Here is a 19,891-nt window from a genome sequence, read left to right as displayed (position 1 = left end):
TGGGGAGGCCAGAGGCTAGAACACACAGGACAGATTGCTGGAAAGGAGATGGTTGAATAAAGAGAATGGTCTGAATCTGCAAGAGGTTCTCCCACAGTCTAGCTGAGTCTTCATCAGCTAATGCAAGTGAGAAAATTGCTATGGCCAGAAAAAGAACCTCCAGAAAGAAGCAGAGGGAATGATATTCAGCACTTACGCCAGCTCTTAGTAGTCAGAAGGGAAAGGTCTCCTAGCACGTGGACTATGAAGTAGAGCCTTGAGATGGGTGGGCCAAACCAACCCAGACTGTTCTGGACTCACCTGGGAAAGCTGAAAAACAAGCCTCAAATGGACCAAGCCATTTCCAACTTGCTTAGCTGAGTCTCAGAACAACGTTGAAAATATTTAAAGATTGTATTATGACAAACAAACAACAACAGAACCCAAAAGGTAAAGTTCACAATGTCTGTCATCTAACCAAAAATGGCAAAGAAGCAGAAAATGTGGCTTATGGCCAGGAGGAAATGCAACCAATAAGAGCAGACCTAGGAATGACAAAAATGACTAAATTAGTAGACAGAACCATTAAAATGGCCTTTCTAAGTATCCCCTATATGCTGTAGAAGGGAGAGGAAAGCATGAGCATGATGAAGAGGGAAATGGAAGAAAAAAACTCAAATCAAAATTTTGGTGATGAAAGAATAATGTTTGAGATGAAAAATACACTGAGGCCGGGCGCGGTGGCTCAAGCCTGTAATCCCAGCACTTTGGGAGGCCGAGACGGGTGGATCACAAGGTCAGGAGATCGAGACCATCCTGGCTAACACGGTGAAACCCCGTCTCCACTAAAAAATACAAAAAAATTAGCCGGGCGAAGTGGTGGGCGCCTGTAGTCCCAGCTACTCGGGAGGCTGAGGCCGGAGAATGGCGTGAACCCAGGAGGCGGAGCTTGCAGTGAGCTGAGATCCGGCCACTGCACTCCAGCCTGGGCGACAGAGCGAGACTCTGTCTCGGAAAAAAAAAAAAAAAAAAAGAAAAATACACTGAATGGGAATTAGCAGCAGATAATACATCATAATGAAATAGTTGATCCCCAAGAATGCAAGGTTTAACACTGAAAAATCAATCATTACTTTACCACACTAAAAAAAAAAAGGAAAACCATATGAACATAAAAAAATCTCCTGTCAAAATTAAGCATCCAATCATGATCAAAACCCCCCCGAAAACCAGGAATAGTAGGGGCTTTTTCAATGTGATTAAGGGCATCTATGAAAAACATCCAGCTAACATCATAATCATGAAAAGACTGAATTCTTTTCTACTAAGATTAGAAACGAGCAGGATATGCACACTCACTAATTCTATTAACATTTTTTTTTTTTCTTCTGGAGGTCCTAGCTGTAGCAAAAGGCAAGAAATAGAAATAAAAGGTATACTGATATAAAAGGAAGAAATAAAACTATCTTTATTGGCAAACAACACGATTGCCTATGTAGAAAATCTTAACTAATCTACAAAAAAGTTATAAGAATTTATAAAAGTGAATTTAGCAAGGTTGTATAGTACAAGACCAATATATAAAAATCAATGTTATTTCTAAATATTATCAATGAACAACCATGACATGACTTAAAACATACCATTTACTGTTGCGTCAAGAAATATGAACTACGTCGAGATAAGAATAGTGAGTCGTGCAAGATATGTACACTGATAACACAAAATACAGCTGAGAGAACTTAAAGAAAACCTAAACAAATGAAGAGAGAAGCCATGCTTATGGATCAGAAGATTCAATATCACTAAAGTGTCAGTTCTTCTAAAATTGACCGATGGTTCAACCCAATCCTAATTTAAACCCCAGCAAAATTTTTAATTCTTATTTTATTTATTCATTTATAATTTATTTATTTATTTAGAGACTAGGTCTATGTTAGCCAGGCCAGTCTTGAACTGCTAGCCTCAAGCATTCCTCCTGCCCCAGCCTCCTGAGTAGCTGGGACTATAGGTGCTTGCCAGTGTGTCTAGCTAAGATTTTTTGTTGTTGCTGTTAGAAATTTACGAACTGAAACTAAAATGCATATGAAAATACAAAAGACTTAGTATCGCCAAAACAATTTTGAAAATGAACTAAGCTGAAAGTCTTAAGCAACTTGATTTTAAGGGTTTTCAGAAAGTTAATATGATCAAAACAGTGCAATATTGGTGTAAAGAAAAATTATCAATGTGGATTGGTATATATGTAAAGATATACATTGGCCGGGCGTGGTGGTTCACACCTGTAATCTCAAAACTTTGGGAGGCCGAGGTGGGTGGATCATTAGAAGTCAGGAGTTTGAGGCCAGCCTAGCCAACATGGTGAAACCTCGTCTCTACTAAAAATACAAAAATTAGCTGGGCATGGTGGCATGTGCCTGTAATCCCAGCTACTCAGGTGGCTGAGGCATGAGAATCACTTGACCCTGGAGGCAGAGGTTGCAGTGAGCTGAGATCATGCCGCTGCACTCCAACCTGGGCAACAGAACAAGACTCTGTCTCAAAAATAAATAAATAAATAAATAAATAAATATATATAGAGATACATATATATATACACACACACACATATAAATATATATCCACATATATATATCCACATATATATATGTCAAAGGAATAGAATAGAGTCCAAAAATACACCCATACATGTACAGCCAATTGATTTTTGACAAAGATGCCAAGGCAATTAGGGAAAAAATAATATTTTCAAAAAATGGTGCTGGAATGTTTAGATAGCCTTATGCAAAAACATTAACTTCAGCTAATACCTAACACCACTGAATCATAGGCCTGAAATGTAAGAGCTAACATCAGAAAACTTCTTAAAAAAAAAAAAAAAAGAAAGAAAATCTTAGCATCCTTGGGATAACCCAAAGGACAACCCAAATGTCCATCAGCAGGTGAATGGATACACAAATGTGGTATGCCCATCCAATAGAATGCAATACAATAGAATATGATTCAGCAATGAAAATGAACAAACTAATGATACACTCATCAAAATGGATGAATCTCAAGATCATTATGCTGAATGAAAGAAGCCAGACAAAAAGAGTGCATCCTGTATGTGTCCATTTATATAAAATTTTACAAAATGCAAACTAACTCACAGTGACAAAGTAGACCAATGGTTGCATGGAGTGATGGGGGAGAAAAGGTAGGAAGGAGAGATTTCTTTATTTTAAGTTCTGGGGTACATGTGCAGGATGTGCAGGTTTGTTACATAGGTAAACATGTGCCATGGTGGTTTGCTGCACCTATCAACCCATCACCTAGGTATTAAGCCCAGCATGCATTAGCTATTTATCCTGATGCTTTCCCTCTCCCCGCCTCCCCAACAGGCCCCAGTGTGTGTTGTTCTCATCCCTGCATCCATGTGTTCTCATTGTTCAGTTCCCACTTAGAAGTGAGAATGTGCAGTGTTTGATTTTCTGTTCCTGTGTTAGTTTGCTGAGGATAATGGCTTCTAGCTCCATCTGTGCCCCAGCTAACGCCATGATCTCATTCCTTTTTATGTTGCGTAGTATTCCATGGTGTATATGCACCACATTTTCTTTATCCAGTCTATCATTGATGGGCATTTGGGTTGATTCCGTGTCTTTGCTATTGTGAATAGTGCTGCAATGAACATACGCATGCATGTACCTTTATAACAGAATGATTTATATTTTGGGGGGTGTATACCCAGTAAAGGGACTGCTGGGTCAAATGGTATTTCTGGTTCTAGATCTTTGAGGAATCGCCACACTGTCTTCCACAATGGTTGAACTAATTTACATTCCCACAAACAGTATAAAAGTGTTCCTATTTCTCCACAGCCTTGCCAGCATCTGTTTCTTGACTTTTTAATAATTGCCATTCTGACTGGTATGAGATGGTATCTCATTGTGGTTTTGATTTGCATTTCTCTAATGATCACTGATATTGAACCTTTTTTCCATGTTTTTTCACCACATACATGTCTACTTTTGAGATGTGTCTGTTCATATCCTTTACCCACTTTTTAATGGGATTGTGTGTTTTTTCTTACAAATTTCTTTAAGTTTCTTATAGATTCTGGATGCTAGACCTTTGACGGATAGATTGCAAAAATTTCCTCCCATTCTGTAGGGTTGTCTGTTCACTCCGATGATAGTTTCTTTCAGAAGCTCTTTAGTTTAATTAGATCCCATTTATCAATTTTTGCTTTTGTTGCAATTGCTTTTGATGTTGTAGTCATGAAATCTTTGCCCATGCCTATGTCCTGAATGGTATTGCCTAGATTTTCTTCTAGGGTTTTTATAGTTTGGAGTTTTACATTTAAGTGTTTAATCCATCTTGAGTTAATTTTTGTATAAGGTGTAGGGGTCCAGTTTCAGTTTTCTGCCTATGGCTAGCCAGTTTTACCAGCACCATTTATTAAATAGGAAATCCTTTCCCCATTGCTTGTTTATATCAGGTTTGTTGAAGGTCAGATGGTTGTAGATGTGTGGTCTTATTTCTGAGCTCTCTATTCTGTGCCATTGGTGTATGTGTCTGTTTTTGCACCAGTACTATGTTGTTTTGGTTACTGTAGCTTTGTAGTATAGTTTGAAGTTGGGTAGTGTGATGCCTCCAACTTTGCTCTTTTTGCTTAGGATTGTCTTGGCTTTTTTGATTCCATATGAATTTTAAAGTAGTTTTTTTTCTAATTCTGTGAAGAACATCTATGGTAGTTTAATGGAAACAGCATTGAATCTATAAATTACTTGGGGCAGCATGACCATTTTCATGATATTGATTATTCCTATCCATGAGCATGGAATGTTCTTCCATTTGTGTCCTCTCTTATTTCCTTGAGCAGTGGTTTGTAGTTATGGAAGAAGAGATTTCAAAGGAGAATGAGGAGACTTTTTCAGTTGATGGAAATGTGTCTTATTTTGATTGTGGTGATGCTTTCATGGATATACAAATATGTTGAACTTATTAAATAGTACTCTTTAAATATATGAAGTTTATTGTAAGTCAATTATACCACAATAAACCTGTTTTTGAAAATACAATAAACAGTTGTAGTACAGTGCATTCTAAATCCATAATGTATCAGTCAGGGCAATTTATACTAGTTGCTATAACAAGAAGCCCAATATCTCATTGATTTAATAAAACAATAGTTGCTTTGTTTCTTATGTCACAATTCCATGTGGGTTAGGCTGCCCCCAGCAACTCGAAGCCAACCGATGATGCAAGGACCCTGGTTCTTCCATCTTGTGACCCCGCTGCCTTCAAAATGTGGCCTCCTCTCTTTTCAAGAAAAAGAAGAGATGGTAGAGATGATTATGACCAGATCTTTAATAAGGAGGTGCCCACCATGTCTGCCTACATCCCTTAGGCTAAAACCCAGTTACATGGCAGGGAGGTTGGCAAATATAGTCCTCTCCATGCCAAGAAATAAGAGTGGTGTTTTCATTTATATATTTCACCAGCCCCTGCCAGAAGAAAAATCAATTGCTCTCCATCAAGGAGCTATGCACATAATAACATGTATTACAAAACAGACACATGTTTCTGAGCCAAACTACCTATATTTGGATTCCTTCACAGCTTTTTCCCACAGGGCATTTGCTTTATATCTCTTATATCTCTTACCTAAAGAGCCTATTTAAGGACTTCTCATGAAGGAATAGTTTCTGCACCAAAGGGGATTCCAAGTCTCCAACTCCTAGGAGAGAGAAAATTGGTTGTAGTTTTCAAATCGTTGCCACTGCCTCCCCAACTCTTTTCCACCTCTCTCTCTAAGGTTTCAAATCTTTCAGAGTCTAGTCTAAGCAAAGGTCTGCAGCTATAGATGCCCTATGCCATCTGCATCTGCACCTGCTTGAGGGGAAACTGAGCCCAGTATAATGACACAGAGCCACCAAGAAAATTATAGCAGGATAAAGGGACCTCTTACCAGCCAGAGAGCCTCAATTTGTGACCATTTGGATAGGCAGTGACAGTGGCAAGATGTGCATTCAAGGGTTTTCACTCCCAGTTGTGTGACCTTGGGCAAGATAAATCCTGAAAGCCTCAGTTTCTTCATTGATCACAAATATGGGGGCAATTATAATACTCTCAAAGTCACTTAAACAAAGAGTTACTGAGCACTGTGATGAAACAGTGAAAAATATATCAAAAAGTGATAATCCTTGTGGAACCTGCAGTCTAGAGTTAGATGCAGAGAAGCAAAGACAGTTAATATTATGCATTAAAGTCTATGATAGGAACAATATCCATCTTACCTCATAAAGTTACTGTGAGGATCAAATGAGGTCTAATAAGTGCATCTAAGCTCTACACAAACTGTGAAGTGCCCTACAAATGCTCATTACTGCCATAAAGCAAACAGGCCCTGATGTCATCTGAGTGCCATTACCTCTCTGCCCCTACCCCAAATGCGTGAAATGCAGAGAATTCAGAGAATTACCCAAGTGTATAACACATTTGTACGAAAATGGAATTAAATGAGATAACACATGTGGAAGCATTCTGTAAAATCACATGCTACACACATATAATTTATTCAAATGGTTATTTCGATATTTATTACCAAGGACATCGCCTATGTGGTTCAAAATGCCCTTTCCGTGATGGGATAGAAAAGGCTGCTGTTTTTCAGCCTTAAGTACATGATCCATGATGCAGATGATTATCAGCGTGTTGACTGCAACACAAAAATACATCTCCCGGAGCTCATCTCGGAAGGGCATGGGGGTACACCGGTAGGATTTTAGTGCCCCACAGAGCACATTTTCACACACACAAGAGAGAAGAGATATTTTGTACTTTGTTGCAACATTTATTCCCACCTCCCCTGCCCACCTTCCCCATTACAAACCCCATAAGGTCTTCTACGATATCCCTCTATCTTCATGCTGACATAACATATCACATCTTCATGGTTAACCAGGGGGCTTTCCCTGCAGTAAATTCTCTTGAGGCAGTGGGTCTCCCCCAGACCAAACCCAGCAGAGCTTCTAACCAGATGGGTGTGGTCCTGGGACACCTGTTGACCTTTCCTGTGTCAGAACGTCACTGTCACCTGTAGGGGCCAACAGCTGGCTCTGCTCAGAGAGAGTTGATCTAAGTGTCAGGCTTCCAAGTCTAGAGCATGAGTTGATTTTTCTAATATTTTGATTAGCGACTTGGATTTTTAGCGTCAGTCTCCTCAGGCGACTCCTGAGATCGAGACTAGGCTCATGGTTCTCACACGTTCATGGACTGGACTACCTGTTCCATGTAAACACAGACATGTAATTAGATAATCCATTCTCTGAGGAAGTGAATAAACACTTTTCTAAACCAAGTGATGTTATTTATGGTGAACTTCAAAATACCTAGGGATCAAATATTGTTGGTTTCTTCAGGTAGCCAAAAATAGGAAAATAAGAATGAACAGATTTAGGTCCAATTCTAGAATTCTGTTTCTCCTTGTGACTCCAAGGATTTTAATGGGAGGTCATTGTTTCACTCCCAAAGCTCAAGGCCTCACTCTAAGAGCTGGGTCTCCTTTAATGTTCTTTCCTCAATGTAGCATTGTTCACTCCTGCTCAGGCCACAGCTCCATGCTCATGTCCTTTTTCTGTTTAAAGTCCCATCCTGGGCCAGATGCGGTGGCTCACTCCTGTAATCCCAACACTTTGGGAGGCCGAGGTGGGCAGATTGCTTGAGCCCAGGAGCTCGAGACCAGCCTGGGCAACATGGCAAAACACTGTCTTTACAAAAAGTACAAAAATTACCCAGGCATGGTGGTTCTTGCCTGTAGTCCCAGCTACTCAGGAGGCTGAGATGGGAGGATCACTTGAGCCTGGGGAAGGTCGAGGCTGCAGTGAGCCAAGACTGTGCCACTGTTCTCCAGCGTGGGCAACAGAGCGAGACTTTGTCTCACAAATTAAATAAATAAATAAATACATAAAGTCCCATCCTGTCCCATTTAATGATGTCATTAGTATGTGATAGACCATGTTCTATGCACTCTGCACATATTAACTAAGTATTAAATTTTCATGAACTCCTAGGAAGAAAGTCCTATTATTACCTCCACTTCTAACATCAAAACTGAGGCATAAATAAGTAATTTGTCCAATATAATAAATGACAGAGTTAGGGCTGAAGCACATGGCACATGCTGTCAGCTTTTACTCACACTTCCAGGCAACACAGGAGAAACACTCTATAATAAAGGGGATGGATCTCTAGTCAGACAGGCCTGGGTTCAAATGCTGCCTCTGAGACTCACAAGCTTTACCATTGGGGAAAGTTACTTACTTTCTCTGAACTTGTTTTTAATTCTATAAAATAGGCATGATAATAATACCTACTTTGTGAGGTGGATGTGACAGTCAAACGTACATAAATCAAGTAAAGGATTCGTCTCCATTTCCAGGCAGATGACTTTTAAAAGATATTACATATATATTTTGTTTTAGAAATTCCAAGATGCCACTGTACCTCTTTCCATCTAGCAAGGCCACAGCTCCCTTAAAGTCAAACCCAAATACCAACTGTTATCAGTTCTCTTGCTCAGACCAGATACCTAGAACCGTCTTGGCTTCACCCCCATTCTCCATCTTCCGACCTCTGTATCTTATCGGTAGACAAGACTCATTGATTCCTCCAATTTGACTGGAAACATTCAAATGTTTCCTCCATCACCATTGTTAAAACTTACCATGTGTCAGGTACTGTGGAAGTAATTAAAAATACCTCCAGGGGTACCTGTATCTCCAATTTAGTGATGAGAAAGCTGAGCCTGTAAGAGGTTAAGTGGTTTGTTCACTGTTTCATAATGAATATGTAATAGAGCAAGGATTGGAATTCACACTGTCTGATTCCAGAGCCCATGATCTCATACAATCTCGGCAGTTCCTATGGTTACACTGGACAACATGCAGCTCTGAGACGAACTGAGACTAGATCTTGTGGGTCTTTAGTTCAAATATCCCAGGAAACAGCTCATTTTGATTGAGCCAAATCAGGCACCCACTCCTAGGCCAATCACTGTGACCAGGGAGGTGGGGCCTGTAAAAAGGTGGCAGCTCCATTTTGAACCAGACAGTCTGAAGGGCAGGACTGTGGCCAGAAGGGGAAAAAGAGAGGGGCGCAAGATGATACAAGGCCACTATGCTTCCCTACTCAAAAACCTGTCATGGCATTTTGACTACTTGTATATAGGACCTTGCAGGCCACCGTGATCTGACCTCTACCTCCATTTACGCCTTTGTCTCTCATCATACCCCATCATACTTTCTTCTCTCAACACGGTAAACTCCGATACTTCCTCTACCCTATACATTTCTGTTATTGGTCTTTCATTCTCATAGCTTCCTTAGTTAAAAATCCTTCATTCTCCAAATAGGAATGCTTTTACACTGTTGTTGGGAGTGTAAATTAGTTCAACCATTGTGGAAGACAGTGTGGCAATTCCTCAAGGATCTAAAACTAGAATTACCATTTGACCCAGCCATCCCATTACTGAGTATATACCCAAAGGGTTATAAATCATGCTACTATAAAGACACATGCACACATATGTTTATTGCAGCACTATTCACAATAGCAAAGACTTGGAACCCACCCAAATGTCCATCAGTGACAGACTGGATTAAGAAAATGTGGCACATATACACCATGGAATACTATGCAGCCATAAAAAAGGATGAGTTAATGTCCCTTGCAGGGACATGGACCAAGCTGGAAACCATCATTCTCAGCAAACTATCGCAAGGACAGAAAACCAAACACCGCATGTTCTCACTCATAGGTGGGAATTGAACAATGAGATCGCTTGGACTCGGGAAGGGGAACATCACACACCGGGGCCTGTTAGTGGGTGGGGAGCTGGGGGAGGGATAGCATCAGGAGAAATACCTAATGTAAATGATGAGTTGATGGGTGCAGCACACCAACATGACACGTGTATACCTATGTAACAAACCTGCACGTTGTGCGCGTGTATCCCAGAACTTAAAGTATTAAAAAAAAAAAAAAAAAAAATCCTTCATTCTCCAGCTCTGCGTATTTGTCATTTAACCAACCACCCTTCAGGACTCAGACCAGATGCTCCCTTGATTGGAAAGTGGGTCTTCCCAGCAGAAAGTAACACCCCACTCTGTGCTGTGCTGGACCCCATAGTCCTTCAGAGATGCCTGAGTCGGAGCTCCCCTGAGGGCGTTGTGCCTTTTATGTCCATGGCCAGTCATCGTCTGTGGGCTTCCTCAGAAAGGGGAGGCATGATCTTGGTGCAGTGACTGTCTTCTGCAGAGAACAATCCGAGAGGGGGCTGACTGCTAGTAGAACTGCTAATAGTAGAGTGTGGAATAATGAGGTGAGGAGGGTGAGTAAGTCACTCATTCTGAAGGCGGAGACTAGCAGCACTTCACAGTCTCCATCACACTCTAGAATCACAAGGAGCTCTGAAGGAAGCTCTAGATTCCTCCAGAGGCTGAACTTGGGGAGGGGGCGAATTGTAAAATTCCATGAGAAAAAGGGATAAAAGAAAGTCAAGGAGCAGGTTAGAAAGTATAAGGGCTGGTCCTGGAAAGTTTGATTAAGGTTCTCGTGGAAAAGAAGTTTCTTGAATTGGCCAGGCACAGTGGCTCACGCCTGTAATCCCAGCACTTTGGGAGGTAGAGGCAGGTGGATCACGAGGTCGGGAGTTTGATACCAGCCTGACCAATGTTATCAAACCCCGTCTCTACTAAAAATACAAAAATTAGCCGGATGTGGCGGTACGCACCTGTAATCCCAGCTACTCAGGAGGCTGAGGCAGGAGAATCACTTGAACCCAGGAAGCAGAGGTTGTGGTGAGCCGAGATCGTGCCACTGCACTCCAGCCTGGGCCAAGGACAAGACTCTCTCTCTCTCAAAAACAAGAACTTTCTTGAATTGACAGGGTGTCATTCTTTTCTAGCATTTATTCAACAGATGTTCATGGAGTCTTACTATGAGTAATATTCAGGAATGTTCTAGTTGCTGCGGATATAACAGTGAGGGAGACAAAAGCTATCAAGCAATTAAGCGTACATACTAGAATGTCAGGGAGCAATAGTTGCTACAGAGGAAAAGGAGGATAGGGTCACGCAGAAAAAGGGATAGGGTTTTACTCTAGTACAATGGGAAGATATCGGAAGGTGTTGAGCAGAGAAGAGGCACAATAGTGATTTATGTTTTCAAGGTTCTCTGGCTGCTCAGTGGAGAACAGACAGTAGGAGAGTAAGAGTGAATGCAGGGAGATGACTGGGAGACTACTCCTGTGGTCTAGGTGAGAAATGGTGATGGGCTGGATGGGGGTAGCAATGGGGCTTGTGAGAAGTGGTTTAATTTAGTATATGCTTTGAAGGTACAGCTGACTGAGGTGAGAGAAGATTAAAGGATTCATAGATGACTTCAAGTTTTTGACTTAAGCAAAGGAAGGATGGAGTTGCCATATACTGAGATGAGGAAGACCGTGGGATGAACAGTTGTTTTTTTTTTTGCAGGGAAATTCAGTCTTGAACATGTTGAGTTTGAGATGCCTACTAGATATTCAAGAGGAGATGCTGAGTAGGCAGACACACAGGTCTGCAGTTCAGAGAAGGAGCGGGGTGGAGTGGCTTATTTAAAGCCATGGAGTGGATAAAACGATGTGGATAAAGAAGAGAAGACATCCCAGGAGAGGGCCCTGGGGTGAAATACTATTCAGAGGCTGGGAAGAGGAGGGGGACAGCCAGGAGAAAGTGAAGACACAGCAGGAGAAGCAGGAAGGGGCTGGAGAGTGTGGTGTCCCAGAAGCTAAGTGAGAAGAGTGTTTCAAGAAAGAGGGAGCGTTCAGCTGTATCAAATGCTGCTGCGATGTCAACGTGCAGACTGGAAACTGACCGCTGAGCTTGGCATTGTGAGGACTGCAGGTGACGGTGACTGTGGGGATTGTTTCAGTGGGGTGGTGGGGATGAAAAGACCGAATGAAGTAGTTCAGGAGAAAATGGAGAGAAGGAAGTAGACCCAGTGTGTAGAGAGATGTTATAAAGGGCAAGTTTTGCTATAAAGGGAAGCAGGGGAATAGAAAGGGGTTTTTACTTACCACCAAATCATGAGTATTTTCTTGGGTCTCTAAGAATTCCTTGTATATCATAACCTATACTGTTTGTGGTGACACTAAAGTATAAAAGTAATGCATGCATAATTTATACTACTGTATATAATGTGAATCATTATATTCATGTAGTCAGACCTTATATGTTCAGAGCATACCTGAGAAGCCAAAAGGAAATCATCTCCAGCAGTCAAAACAATTCTGGTGTACTTCTAGCTAGATTACACACTTCACTGTCTAGAGGACTCTCCAAGATCTTCTCATTTTTATGTTTAATGAAGTCATATTTAGTTTCACAAAGTTCTTAAAAGCTTCATAGCCTAAGTCTTCGAGAAAACAGAAGATGGCAATTAGAAGGTTAGGATGGAGAAAGGGTAAAGGATGCAGTTGGGTTTGTGGAACAGCTATAGAAACTGTAAAGGCACAGCTGTATGTGGCCACCCATGGAGAGGCACACAGCACAAGCTGTTGAGCTCAGTTGCACAGGTTGGTCACTGCACAGGGCTCCCTGCACAGAGCTGTGGCCATCCAGGTGGAGGGGCACCTTTTAGTCACATGAAGGTGTCATGTCATCCACTCATCAGGTTCATGTTCTCAAGGCTGTGTGTGCCCCAAGGCTCTCCCTAATTCATCCTCCCAGAGGGTGTGCCTTTTTCTAATTTGCATAAAAGAGTAGAGGCTAGCAACGGCTCTGGTCTAGCTCCTAGACACATTGTATTTAGAATAGTGACCTTAAATCAAAAAAATGCTACACTTTCTTCACTTTTTAGACCGGAGAGATGCAGAGCTCATTTATCTTCAGTGTTTGAAGGACAAGCTTTGGGTATCTAGAACATTAAGTAAGTTGAAATATCATATGGACACCAGATAAATGGTTTTATTAGCTCTAAGTAGTTCATTCTAGTATCTCATAAATAAGTAATTCTTTTTGGTCAAAATAATACTGGAAACAAGGAAGGAATAATCCTTTTAGGTTTTACCTACTTGGGGAAGAACCTGGCTTTACTAATTAGGTATCAAGAGATAATACAGAATCATATATGTGCCAGAACTGGTAACACTGTATCTTGTAGAAACAGTCTGGGATTATTGGTGAGTCTGCATTGTTAAATGTATTATTTTCCACATCTACAAGCCCTCAAAATGACAGTTCCCCAAGTGATCTTCTGTCAGGCCAAGAAAAGGATCTTGGTAACACCGTGGCTTTGTTACAGGAAAGGGGTCCCAATTCAGACCCCAAGAAAGGATTCTTGGATTTCTCACAAGAAAGAATTCAGGGTGAGTCCACAGTGCAAAGTGAAAACAAGTTTATTAAGAAAGTAAAGGAATAAAAGAATGGCTACTCCATAGACAGCCATTCTATGCCCATTTGTATGGTTATTTCTTGATGATATGCTAAACTAGGGGTGGATTATTCATGCTTCTCCTTTTTGGACCACATTGGGTAACTTCCTGATATTGCCATGGCATTTGTAAACTGTCATGGGGCTGGTGGGAGCGTAGAGTGAGGACTACCAAAGTCACTCTCGTTGCCATTTTGGTTTTGGTGGCTCCTTTACTGCAAGCTGTTTTACCAGCAAGGTCTTTGTGACCTGTATTTTGTGCTGACCTCCTATCTCATCCTGTGACTTAGAATGCCTTAACCGTCTGGGAATGCAGCCCAGTAGGTTTCAGCCTCATTTTACCCGGCTCCTATTTAAGATGGAGTTGCTTTGGTTCAAATGCCTCTGACAGCTTTGTTTGACGTAATCTTCCTCCAAGAACACAGTGCTGATGCATTTCTGAATTACAGAAACCACAGGGAAAAGTCCTTGCAGAAACTCATGCAACCCATTTACATTTTACTAACAAAACAGAGTTTAGAAGAAAGAAAAAAAATGAAAACCTACCTTGTGCATCTGAATGATAAGGCATGAGTTAGGGATTTTGAAAAGCTGTAGGTTAGGTTGTGCACTTCCCACTCCCCTAAACTTCAAAGCTTTAGACAATTTAGATAAAATTTCCCCTCCCACCTTTCCACCGTCCTTTCCCTTCTCCCGCCTTCCGTCCTTTCTTTCCTCTTTCCCTCCTTCCCTCCCTTCCTTCCTTTTCTCATCCAATTATCTGAATAATGTCTCCCTCTCTATTTAGTAGAGTTTCCAGATATGACAGCTCATTGCTATTTTTCCCCCTTAACTTATCTAGAAAAGGGGAAAGAGGCCAATTGCACTGTGATCATATGCTTTGTTGCCCATAAAAAAAAAAAATTTAAACTGGCCCCCTCAAGAAAGAATCCATGCAATGCAAGAAGGAAAAACAATGAATTCAGAGAAGCTTGTTCCCATCCACTTGGAACACGGTCTCTTTTTGGCAATCTATTTGATTAACTGGGGGAAAGCATTCTTATTTACATAACCTCCTGATCCTTTGTGTTTCAGGATGGCACCATTCCAGGGATGTGGTTTCCATATGAATGGAGACTAAAGGCTCCCAGGTGCCCATCATACACCTAATAGAGAGAGCTTCTCTAGACTGTCCAGGAATTTCTGGTTGTTTTCATCTCTTACAATCTTGCAGAATGATCTAATATTTGCAAATGCTTATGCCCTATTTAACAATTCAATGACCAAATAAGAAATTAATTTAGAAAATAATCGTCTGAAAAACTTGTATGCCTACTGCATATAAACTCTCCTACTGGGTGCTGCAGGGATTAGGGAGATAGACCTGCATTTGAGAAACAGACAGGTGAGAAGAAGCACCTAAACATTAATCTTCTTCCTAGCTGGGTGGTGGTTCATACTTATAATCCCAGGGTTTTGGGAGGCCAAGGCAGGAGGGTTGCTTGAGACCAGGAGTTTGAGACCAGCCTGGGTAACATGGTGAGACCTCTGTCTCTACAACAAGTAAACAAAACCTAACCAGGTGTGGTGGTGCACACCTATAGGCTTAGCTACGCTGGAGGCTGAGGCAGGAGGATTGCTGGAGCCCAGGAGTCTGAGGCCGCAGTGAGCTATGACTTCAGGCCAGGCAACAGAGGAAGAACCTCTCTCTAAAGAAAAAGGAGAGAGAGAGAGAGAGAGAGAGAGAGAGAGAGAGAGAGAGCACGGAAGGGAAATAAAAGAAGAAAGAAAATAAAGAAATTCTCTTCCTGTTAGACTGAGCACACCAGGAACACAGGCAATGCTTTTTTTCTATAGGCTCTACATCACCTAAATATAGTGTTGAGGACATAAACTAGTGATCAATAAATGGTTCTTGCAGTGAATTTCCATAATTAAAACCCACAGTAATCACCAGCCAAATTTTGCAGGAAACAAGTACTCCTTTCTCTCATTGTCCAGGAGCAGAGCAGGGTGGGGTGGCATATAAGGGCCACATAACATTCCGTGGTAGGAAATGATGTCAGATAAGAGGTTGTAAATATTTCATGTGGTTCAAATGAAAAGCACATTTAAGGAGACAGAGATGGTAAGTGAGACATTGCTTATTGAAGAAGAGAATCTTTCACATCTGAAAAAACTCAAGAAGTGGGTTAGAAGGTTTGAGTACTCATGGCAAAATAGTTTTTGTGCTGATTTTACACTCTTACTGGTTTCTACTTAAAAAATGGAGCTTATCAACCACACAGGTGTCTACTCACTTATGGTTCTCAGAGCTGGGATCGAACCACAGAGAAAGAAATAAAAGGCCTCCTGAGGCAATCACCAGCTCCTCTGCATCTAGAATCTGGCTCCAAAATGTTGCCTACATTTACTTACTATCTCTATACTTGTGTCTCCTCTGAAGAACAATGCAAGCTTCCAGCTGGGTTAAACCCAATTTAACACAGCACTGTCCTTTAGATAGTTTTAAAAATGTAAAGAGAAATGACCACTGTTCTCATACTGTAATTTCAAAATGGCAATTTCCCTATTATATCGTTGTTAAAAGTGAACATTTTTTAAAAAGGTAAAAGGAAAAAAAAAAAAACCCACTCAGCTGCTCAGTGAGGCAGAGTTAAAATATTCTGCAGAAACAGCACTTATGAAACAGGCAGAACCCCTGGGGCTACCAATTTATGAACACACAACTGGCAGTACAAGACAGGTGTATTGTCGTAGACTCATCACCCAGAAAAGCATTATTATTTACTTTTCACAATAAACATTTTATGATGGCACTCCGTTTTAGTGATAAATGACTGGGGGGAATCAAAAATGTGTATAGTAGAATCAAATACAGGCACTCCCTGGGGGTTTCACTGGCTTTCTCTCACAGCTGCTGGGTACATTATTTCTTTTCCACTTACATTTTACAGCATGGAGTTGGGGCAGGGGGTGGCTCTTGGTTTTCTGGTTGTACCTGTCAGATTTGTTAATCAAATGAATCCAGTCCTACAAACGATGAGCCTGTGACAGCTGGCCTTTGGGGATGGATTCTGCCCTGGGCAGCAAAGTGTCCCTTATTTGGGTATTTTTTCCAGGTTGAAAACTTGGCACTTAAAATTTAGCATCTTACCACTGTGAAATAACAGGCATTCTGAAAGAAGCTTCGGCATCTGATGCCTTTCCGGGAACACTTGGGCCACTCTTGTTAACCTTTACCGGTAGTTTTAAATACTACAATGCAGGTACAAGCAGAAAAGCCAAGGATGCGGGCTATGCAAAGCCACTCTGTGACTCCACCTACTGTCATGGGAACGTACTTATGGATGTCGCATGTGAGTGCGTGTGTATGTGTGAGTGGGTTTGTGAAAGTGTGTAGATTCGTGCGAATACTTGTGTGGGTGCTTGTGTTTGTGTGTGTTTGTATTTTTCGGTGAATTTGTGTATTTGTGAATGTACATATGTGTGTTCATCTGTGTGTGTATGATTGTCTGCTTGTGAGTCTATATATGATTGTGAACATGTGAGTAGATGTGTGCTGTTTGTGTGAATGTGTGTAAATGTGTGTATATGCTTGCATGTGAGTTTGAGTGAATGTGTGGGTTGTGTGTGAATGTATGTGTGAGTGAGCATATCAGTGCGTGCATGTGTGTAGTTCCTTAAGTGTGTATCTGAATGTGGGTATGTATTTTTGTGTGCGGGAACGCACATTGTGGGTGTGTTTGTCTATATGTATTTGTGTGTTGTGACTGTGTGTTGAGTGTGAGCGTTGTGAGAATGTGTATTTGTGTGTCATGAGTGTGTGCGTGTGTGTTTTTGTGCATATGTGCGCGCATTGTGTTTGTATGCATTTGTGAGTGTATTTTTGTGCGTCTGAGTGCGTGCGTTGTGGATCTGGGTGAATGTACTGGTCTGCGTGTGTGTGTGGGTGTGCGTGTGTGTGTGTGCGCGCGTTGTGCGCGAGTGTGCGAGCGCGTGTGAGCGGGTGTGTAGTGCGGCCGGGCGCCTCCACCCCCCGGATCCGCCCCATCCCGGTGGGCGCCAGAGCAGAGACAGCGGACCCGGCCGGGGCGGGCCAGGGAGGGACGCTCGCCGGGGCAAGCGAGCTGCGCCACCGCCGGCGCCGCGCCGACTTTGCCCTTTAAATCTGTCTCCAAGCCGATTACAGCTGAGCTCCCACGTGACGTTTTACCTTCTGTCTCCCGGAGCGCGTTGCCCGAGGACAGTCCTTCCCCGGCTGCCGCCCCAGCCCGCCGCGGGGGCTTGGCTCCCGCAACTTTGGGCGAAGCGGCTGCCGGCTCTGGAGCCCTAGCGGGGCCGCACTCCCCGCGGGCGTCGGGGACTCGGGGGCCTCCGGGGACTCGGCCGGGAGGGTGGCGGTCAGGGCGGGGAGCGTGCCCGGCCCCAGCCCGCGCCCCTGGCACCGCGCGCCGCCGCCTCCCGAAAGCGGGCGGGGTGCCCTGCGCGCGGCGTGGGGAAAGGGGGCGCCCTTCGCCGGCCGGGACCTGAGCGGGCGCGCCCTCGAGGGAGCCGGCCGGACCATGGCCGCGAGGCAGGGGTGAGACGGGCAGCCCCCCGCGCGCCCCCAGCACCCGCACCATGCAGAAGAGCGTGCGCTACAACGAGGGGCACGCCCTGTACCTGGCTTTCCTGGCGCGCAAGGAGGGCACCAAGCGCGGCTTCCTGAGTAAGAAGACTGCCGAGGCGAGCCGCTGGCACGAGAAGTGGTTCGCCCTCTACCAGAATGTGCTCTTCTACTTCGAGGGCGAGCAGAGCTGCCGCCCGGCGGGCATGTACCTCCTGGAGGGCTGCAGCTGCGAACGAACGCCCGCGCCACCCAGGGCCGGCGCCGGGCCAGGAGGCGTCCGGGACGCGCTGGACAAGCAGGTACCGCGTGCCCTCTCTCCGCGGTCTCCCAGCTCTGGTCGCTGCACTCCCTTGCCGTCCTAACCCGGGGATCGGGGGTCGGGGGCCGTGAAAGAGTGCGGGGACCATGCTCCGAAATCCCCCCGCGGCACTAGTGGCGGGACATCTCCACGCGCCTCCCCATCTTCATCCAGGGATTCTCCCATCTCCATAACCCTCCACCCCACTGCGAAGTGATCAAGTAGAATAGTGGCCCAACTTGCTTTCAGGACCCTGGTAGAGGTCGTCGAGTCGTTTCAGCTTCTCTGCCAGCCACCCATTGCTTCTCTAGACCTGGCTAGCAAGAATTTTGTCTGGTGACATGTATTGACACCTGTTGGGTGTAGATTGGCAAGACGGAACTAATTTGGAAAAGTTTTGTTTCTGCCATACCCGGCTGGCGCGTGTAGATTTCTTTGCCTGCAGATGTTTGACCACTGGTTGAGCTGGGAACAAGCGGGGCTCCCAAGCCGGACAGACACTTTCTGTTCGTCATTTTCAATCAGTCTTTGTGATTTAGGTCAGTTGGCCTTGCTAACATTTGACCTGCTGGGTCTAATTATGAAGGTAAATGTGTATTCATATTCCTCAGGATTAATATTTGGTAGCCACATTCTTGCTATGTTTAAAAATGTGGGCATCTTTAAAGAACGCTTCTGTACTTTTAAATGAATGCTTTGAAAATGAATGCGACCTTTTAATTCTGGGTCATAATTTTATTAGTTTTGCTGTGTGCTCATGGCCGCGGGGTGGGGGAGAAAAACCCTTTAAGTCTGGTGATCCCAGCCCCTCATTCCTGCAAACACAAAACTTGTATGTTTTTAATCACCGTTTGGTTATTAAAGTTAAAGCAGACTAATTTTATGCTCCTAATGTTCTCATTTAGCTTCTCGATCCCCACCTTGATATAAAAAAGGCTGATTGTTCTTGCTATTGCGTAAAAATATTCGCAGCTGAATTTTCCATGTAAGTCAGATCAGACAGCATCTACCGCAAACCACAGAGGCTGTGGGAGGTACTAGCAATGGAGTGATCCGCAAGATGCCTACCTAACCCCTTGGGGCTCATAAAACAATGTGTAAAATTAAGAGGAGTTAAAACTAGACCAACCAGAAGTTTGAGTTGTTTTCACTATAAATCATTAACAGACTTAAGTAATTAAACTTGTTATATCACTTATAAATCTGAAATTTTAAATATGCTCTTTAGTTTCTGAGGGCTTGTTCAGTCATTTGCAAAACCGATTTCCAACTTTATAGATAAAGATACTAGAAATATAAACATAAATTTCAAGTCATGCATTTTAGAATTTAAAATGGGAGAAGAGTTTTGAGGAAACATTTTTTTCAGGAGTATATATATGTATGTATTCTATTGGTGGGATTTTTTTTTTAAGGTATGTGTTCCAAGGCCCCACAAGAACCAAAATGAATAGGTTTCTAAGTGTTATTATGTCTAAAGTAGAATAGAGTATTTTAAATTATTCAGGGTATATATCATTTACTTAATCCCAAATTATTTGTTTTCTTCGTATTTATATTAATATAAA

General features: G+C 42.8%; 2 protein-coding genes across 5 annotated transcripts in view; one reads left to right on the top strand and one right to left on the bottom strand.

Moving 5' to 3' along the window:
* Nucleotides 1–4,884: 4,884 nt before the first annotated feature.
* On the bottom strand, nucleotides 4,885–18,182 carry LOC140711491 (uncharacterized). 2 transcript variants are annotated; one of them, XR_012092732.1, is made up of 3 exons: nucleotides 18,079–18,182; nucleotides 5,629–5,701; nucleotides 4,885–5,283 (listed from the first exon to the last, which is right to left on the bottom strand). XR_012092732.1 is itself a non-coding variant. In XM_073014650.1 (3 exons), the coding sequence occupies exons 1-2, from the start codon at nucleotides 17,978–17,980 to the stop codon at nucleotides 5,642–5,644; spliced, it is 411 nt and encodes a 136-aa protein (XP_072870751.1). In that variant the 3' UTR covers nucleotides 4,890–5,283; nucleotides 5,629–5,641. The 2 variants fall into 2 exon arrangements, 1 of the variants encoding a protein (XP_072870751.1); XM_073014650.1 differs by lacking the exon at nucleotides 18,079–18,182 and adding an exon at nucleotides 17,630–17,980 and having other exon boundaries at nucleotides 4,890–5,283.
* RASGRF2 (Ras protein specific guanine nucleotide releasing factor 2) overlaps nucleotides 17,661–19,891 on the top strand; it is a 270,212-nt gene continuing 267,981 nt past the window's right edge. Inside the window, exon 1 of one of the 3 annotated variants that reach the window (XM_007976916.3) lies at nucleotides 17,661–18,324. In XM_007976916.3, the coding sequence (XP_007975107.3) occupies nucleotides 18,037–18,324 (288 nt within the window). In that variant the 5' untranslated portion in view covers nucleotides 17,661–18,036. The remainder of the gene's footprint in view (nucleotides 18,325–19,891) is intronic. The other 2 variants (XM_007976925.3, XM_007976935.3) reach the window with 2 other exon arrangements.

Source organism: Chlorocebus sabaeus, chromosome 4 (genome assembly GCF_047675955.1).
Source record: "Chlorocebus sabaeus isolate Y175 chromosome 4, mChlSab1.0.hap1, whole genome shotgun sequence".
In the NCBI taxonomy this organism is placed as follows: domain Eukaryota; kingdom Metazoa; phylum Chordata; class Mammalia; order Primates; family Cercopithecidae; genus Chlorocebus; species Chlorocebus sabaeus.
Note: the sequence above shows the minus strand (reverse complement) of the source record. Positions and strands in the feature narration are given on the sequence as shown.